The sequence below is a fragment of the Gavialis gangeticus genome, unplaced genomic scaffold (assembly GCF_001723915.1).
Source record: "Gavialis gangeticus isolate Ggan-Ray unplaced genomic scaffold, GavGan_comp1, whole genome shotgun sequence".
Taxonomy (NCBI): Eukaryota; Metazoa; Chordata; order Crocodylia; family Gavialidae; genus Gavialis; species Gavialis gangeticus.
Window position 1 is genome coordinate 52,960,820 of NW_017729022.1, and position 5,673 is coordinate 52,966,492.

General features: G+C 47.1%; 3 protein-coding genes across 3 annotated transcripts in view; 1 reads left to right on the forward strand and 2 right to left on the reverse strand.

Moving 5' to 3' along the window:
* The window catches only part of ERP27 (endoplasmic reticulum protein 27), a 34,006-nt gene extending 31,666 nt beyond the window's left edge, over positions 1 to 2,340 (reverse strand). Inside the window, exons 1-2 of the mRNA XM_019514959.1 lie at positions 1,026 to 2,340; positions 827 to 927 (exon numbers count right to left, since the gene is read on the reverse strand). Of these exons, the coding sequence (XP_019370504.1) occupies positions 827 to 927; positions 1,026 to 1,095 (171 nt within the window). The 5' untranslated portion in view covers positions 1,096 to 2,340. The remainder of the gene's footprint in view (positions 1 to 826; positions 928 to 1,025) is intronic.
* The window catches only part of PDE6H (phosphodiesterase 6H), a 53,067-nt gene that overhangs the window by 2,144 nt on the left and 45,250 nt on the right, over positions 1 to 5,673 (forward strand). The window lies entirely within an intron of this gene.
* Positions 2,431 to 5,673, reverse strand: part of ARHGDIB (Rho GDP dissociation inhibitor beta) — a 17,500-nt gene continuing 14,257 nt past the window's right edge. Inside the window, exons 5-6 of the mRNA XM_019514960.1 lie at positions 4,428 to 4,491; positions 2,431 to 3,227 (exon numbers count right to left, since the gene is read on the reverse strand). Coding sequence (XP_019370505.1) covers positions 3,028 to 3,227; positions 4,428 to 4,491 — 264 coding nt within the window. The 3' untranslated portion in view covers positions 2,431 to 3,027. The remainder of the gene's footprint in view (positions 3,228 to 4,427; positions 4,492 to 5,673) is intronic.

A 5,673-nucleotide genomic window follows, 5' to 3' on the forward strand; every position in this document is an offset into this window, starting at 1 on the left:
GGGGGGGGGGGGGGGGGGGGGGGGGGGGGTGCTCTTTCTAGGCTGTCTGAGCAGGCTTACAGTCTGGGGTACAGGACTGAGAGAAGTGGAACTTCCCAGGAGGGAGCTGCCACTCAGACAGCACAAAGCTTGAACTCCTTGACAAAGTCTAAAGTGGCAGCAGCAGATCAGAGGGATTAGATAGGGGGAAAGCACCTCAGGATCCTTAGACATCAATGACAACCAGCGCGTGGAGTTGGTGGAGCATGCTTCGAGTTCACTGAGCAAGCCTCCGGCCTGCTCCTCTGCCCTGGAGCCTGCAGCAGGCCTCCAGAAAGGGACTGCCTGGCCTGGCAGAGCTACCCGAGCTGCCTGGGGGCCATGGATTGGCACTGTGCTCTACTGCTCAAACTCTATACATGTTTCCCCTTTATTCATTGGAGCAATCAGCCAGTCTTTTCCCTCGCTACCCCTCTTCCCCCCACCCAGCCCACACTGCAGTCTTTATCCCTTTACTGTCTAGGTTCCTGTCCCCCCATTCCCTTCAATATTTCCCTCCTTTCTCTTAAGCCTGTGATCTGATTAACTCTTTCCTCATATTGCCCCTCATCTTATCCCCCAATTACATATAAGGCATATACAAATAATGGAACTCTCTCATGTTCACAGCCCTTCACTCTCATTACTCTACTTGCATGCGACATCCCTTCTCTGCCCAAATCCATTATGCCTACACAAAGAAAATGTCTTTCTTTAGTCTTTGTCCAGCACAGTGGACCCCAGTTCCAGTGTAATCCTCATAATAAATAATAACCTATTCAGGAAACAGAGAGTGATGTGAACAGACCTGGAAAAATCCAATGACTGCCACCTCAGCAGCACTGATGAAGGCTGTTGTGGTTTCAATATCATTCAGAAGCACAGGTTTCTTTGCATTTCCAGTGGCACCTGGAGAGAGTGAGCAGTGAATATGTCAGCACTGCATAGCGAAGGCATGGATAGCAGCTCAGTGGACAAGCCCTTCACAGGCACAGAAAGACACACACCAGACCCACATGGTCTTTGCATGATGACTGCAGCAGATCTCTCTCCTGTGCTGGTACAGTGCCTCCTCATGGCATCCTAAGAGACAGAACTGTGAGGAGACTCACCCACCCTACGGTCCCATCCATGGCTCATGCAGGTCCCAAAGGATCTCTCAGCTGTAGAGCTCCTTGGGTTGCTCTCTCTCTCTCTCTCTCACACACACACACACACAATCCTCTCCATGAGCTAACCTCAAGGTCACTTCCTTACCGTGGGGTGAGGGACCTTCCTCAGCACACTCTGAGGGGACCCCCCAGGTGAAGAAGAAGATCAAAAGGCACCACAACCCAAAGGAGGCCATTGTCTTGCCTTCTCCCTTCCTTGCTGTTTGCTCCACGTTGGTCCCTGCCTGGCTGGATGACACGTCAGCTATTTCTTGATCAGATATGGTGCTCCCAGTGCCAGTGGGAACTGAGCATCTGGCAGAGAGAGAAACCTTCAGCTTCTGAGATAAAAGTTAGCAGAAAGACAGGGCCCTTGTGCCTCTCAGCTCTGCTCAGGTCATGGTATGGATACAGAACAACCTAATCCTGACACCACTGCCTGGGAATGACCTGGAGAGAGCCCCAACACTGGCTGGGACTACATAGACTCCTCCACTGTGAATGCTTTGAGTGTGCGCTGCAATGCATCTCATCCCAAGCCCTCTGAGAGGACTGGCACCAGGATGGTATCTCCATTCTCCCAGACTCTTATCCTTGCCCTTGCTCCTGCCCCCTGACTGTGCACCCTAAACTAGAAAGAACTTCCCCTGCATCTACAAAGAAGGTTGCTTTTTCACTATATCCCAGAGAGCATGGGAGGAAAGTGTATATATCATCCTCCTACTCCATTGTGTCCAATCAGGCAGTCAGGGCCCAGTGACAACCATTCCCTGGGCAATTGCTTGCATGTACAGCTTAAGAAACCCATATATCTGCTCCGGACAGTGTGGAGCAAATAGCTAAAAATGTTATGGAGGCCTTTAAGCTCATTAGACTTATTATACAGGAACACTGTATAACTAAAACCAATTGTCTATCTAGGCCAGTACCCTGTCTCTGATGGTGGGCCATATTAGATGTTTCAAAGGAAGCATCTACCCAAAAGAGTATATAGGAACTCTGCAGAAGGCAATGATAAAATAATTGGCCTACAGGAAACAGGTATCTTCCTAGCCCTCAGTGGTTAGTGGGTGGCTTATTCCACAAAGCCTAAGTGTTATCTGTCTTCTGAAACATTCAGTTTATGGGACGATTGTTATTATTTTTATTTTGTTTTAATATTTAACTTTGGACACCCTTTATCCACATTACAATTATTCTAAATATATGAAGGGCAGCTCATGGAAACACATGACATCAAAAAAAGAGGTTCACTCAGAAGAAAGGAAAGAAAATGGCTTTATTTTTGGGACACTGGAGTCTTTACAGGTCACAACAGCTAATTGAATATTACTGATTGGTTTTTGCCTTTAAAAGTCAAGACGTAAATGGACTTGAGCAATAGACCCAGACAAAGTACCATAATGGAATAGGAAGAGCCATTTACAATGAGTTGGAGTACAGAGCAAAGATAACTCTGTTGGGGATCTTTTAACAGACGATCTGCTCTGCCAAAATCATTATGAAGCAGGTACTGTTAATGTGGTTCCTAGAAAAGGCACTTTCAGGGTCCAGGTTTGATGCAAAAGAGGGAACAGCAGGGTTGGAGACATTCCCTGGTTTCCTGTTTGTGTGCCACAAAGGGTCTGTGTTGAAGATGGACTGGTTTTTTTCAGTGTAGTAGCAGGAGATGCAGAGCCTGCCCACAGGCCTCTGTAAACACCTGCTTGTGCAGACGCTCCTGTAATGGAAGAGGGCAACAAGAGCTCTAAAACTTGTGACAGAAAGCAGCATGATGTGCAGGGTCCAGGGCCTGGCACACAGGGATACTAGTGCAATAGGCAAAGGGCAAGAAGGGGAAGGCAAGGAGGGTGTGAGCTCATTCTGTCCAATCCTTCTTAATGGACAGATTCCATTCCCAGGTGAGATGGTCATGCTTGTCGTCATCGGTGAAGAAGGACTTGTTGTGATAGGTGCCCCGAGCAAGCATGCCCTTGGGGGCCTCTTCAATAGGTGTCAGGAATTCATACTCCTCTGGCCGTGGCCCATAACTACCAACCATGAATGTGGCTTTATCCACTAGGGGAAAAAAACACAAGGAAAGAGCCCATCATAAGGGAAGGAAACAAAGGGAAAAGAGGCAGATACACAAAGACATGGGAACTGTGGGGGAGGTTATGTGGAGGAGCAGGCAAGGCTGGGAATGGACAGATTGAATGAAATTGCTGGAGAGAACCACCAAGGTGGATGGTGGGAGGACAGTACTGCTTTCACCTTACTGGTGCGTGTGTTTTGGCAGGTTTGGGAGGATCTTTGTGGAATCCTGTATTGTGAGAATTATTTCTCCTTCCCCTTTAGCCCCAGTCTGTTAGGTGTAGGAGGGTAAGGAATGGTGCAAAGGTGACCAGGTGCTGTGTTGGGGAAGTGTGTGGGGTCTGCCTTTTGTACGGGCTTGGTTGACAGTAGTGCTCTGTGTAAGATGGGACACTGTGTGTATGAGGGGCTGGTCTTTACAAGGAAGATGTCCTGTGGAGCAGTTCTGTATGGACTCTTTTCTTTTTTGGATGTGGAAGGCTTTCTATACAATGAGAAACTCTGAGATAGGAAGTAACAGGGAAAGAGGACTCAGCATACAGTGGAAATCTCCATGGTGAGTGCTATCTAAAAGAGAGTCTATGGGTATGTGTAAGCACCACAGGGCATAGATATCCCAGCTAGCTGTAAATCAGCTGGCAGAAGTAATCTAGCCACAGAAGCATGGATGCACATGCAGGCTAATTTGCCCTTAGAAGAATATCTACACCAGTGGTTCTCAACCTAACCCCTTGTTAGACTCAAGGCACCCCATGGAAAATGCCAATTCTCTTTGACTACAGAAAAATAATAGAGCAATTCTTCTGTTGCAAAGAACTCAGAAAGACCATGTCAGGTCAGAATGTTTTCAATACTGTGGATTCCCATTTAAAATCTCTGGGTTTATTTTATGAATCATGCAGGTGTTTGCATAGCACCCTGTGGCACCCTTGAAAAGCACTTGCAGCACCTCAGGGTGCTGTGGCACACCGGTTGAAAATCACTAGATTTAGGTCTAGAGTATACTGCACCCTGCAGAGCAGACTAAACCTATTTGTGAAAGGCTCAGTGTAGGCTGAGAGCCTCGAAAGGGGCGCTTTCACTTTGGGGTATCACTACATAAGGTGGGAGAAGCCATGGGCAGGAATGGGAGCCGGTGTGGGTGAATGGTACGTGTGGGAGGGAAGGGAATCCTCTCTCACTCACCTTTCACGCCCGTTCGGTAGGTATGCTGTACATATTTCAGTCCAGACACAATGTCCCTATTCACCTGCAAGAGAAAAGCATCAGGAATGAGTCAAAAGAGGAGGATCTGGTTCACTCTCACTGCTTTCCACCCTTCAGTCATACACAGACTGCTCCTGTCCCTGCTCCCACCTTGATGGACATAGTGTGACAGGCCTTCAGGTATAGCATGGAGCAGACACAGGCATGACATTTCTCAGGGGCAGACAAATGGAATCCCTTACATCCTAGATATTTATGACTGTCTAATGTAATTTGTATTTTGGGTTTCTTTTCTCCTCCTCAAGCTCCCCATATACTGAGATGTATTAATGAGTCTCTCAGGACGGACTAAAGAGGGAATGGCTGAATGAAAGAGAAGCCTAAGGCTCACAGTTGAAAATTCCTATGCTAGATGGGTAGAGTCATCCTGGGTGGAGTCATCCTATGTCCTATGCCTAAGGCACACAGTTGAAAATTCCTATGTTAGCAGAGTAAAGTTATTCCTAGGCAGCTGGGTAGAGTCATCCATTCAAGAACAAAGAGACAGGGAACATCAAGGCCAGACCAGCTGAGCTCATTCCTTCTCTACAGTCACTATATAGGGATGACAACCTTATCCGCAAAGGGTGGTGGACAGATGGTGTAGGTATGTAGTCAGCTGCCGTAAACAGTGTCCTAGTAATTTTTCCTCAGTATTCCCACATAGTGTCACAGCTTGACGGCATTACCTTCTTCTCCACTCCTTTACACATTTTCTTACTGAAGTGTTACTAAAACTGAAAAGCACACAGAGGGCTCCTGCCATGCCCCGAGGAACGAGCATGCCGCTCCTAAAAAGTGGTGCAGATCTTTACCAGCAATGGGAACAAAGGAATTCAGATAACTGCCGTTCCTGTATAAAAGGATTGAAGGGCATGTTTCCTAGTATAAAAAATGCCTAGATGTGACTCTGGAACATAGCTATGTCTAGGACTGGGTCAGTAGAGTTGTGTGAACTAGTGGAAAACTCTTCCACGTGCCTTCCCATGAGGACTTTCAGTGTTCCATTCCAGGTGATTTAACATCCCTCAGATAGTGCTTTTCTGCCCAAACCAGCTATGTTTTAAATAAAAGACAGCCAAGATGACCATTTCAGCACCAAATGACACCTTTTCCTTTGAACAAGACCCATTTTCAATTTTTGCTTTGTTTTTCATGGGTTTCTTTTTTTTTGGGGGGGGGGGGG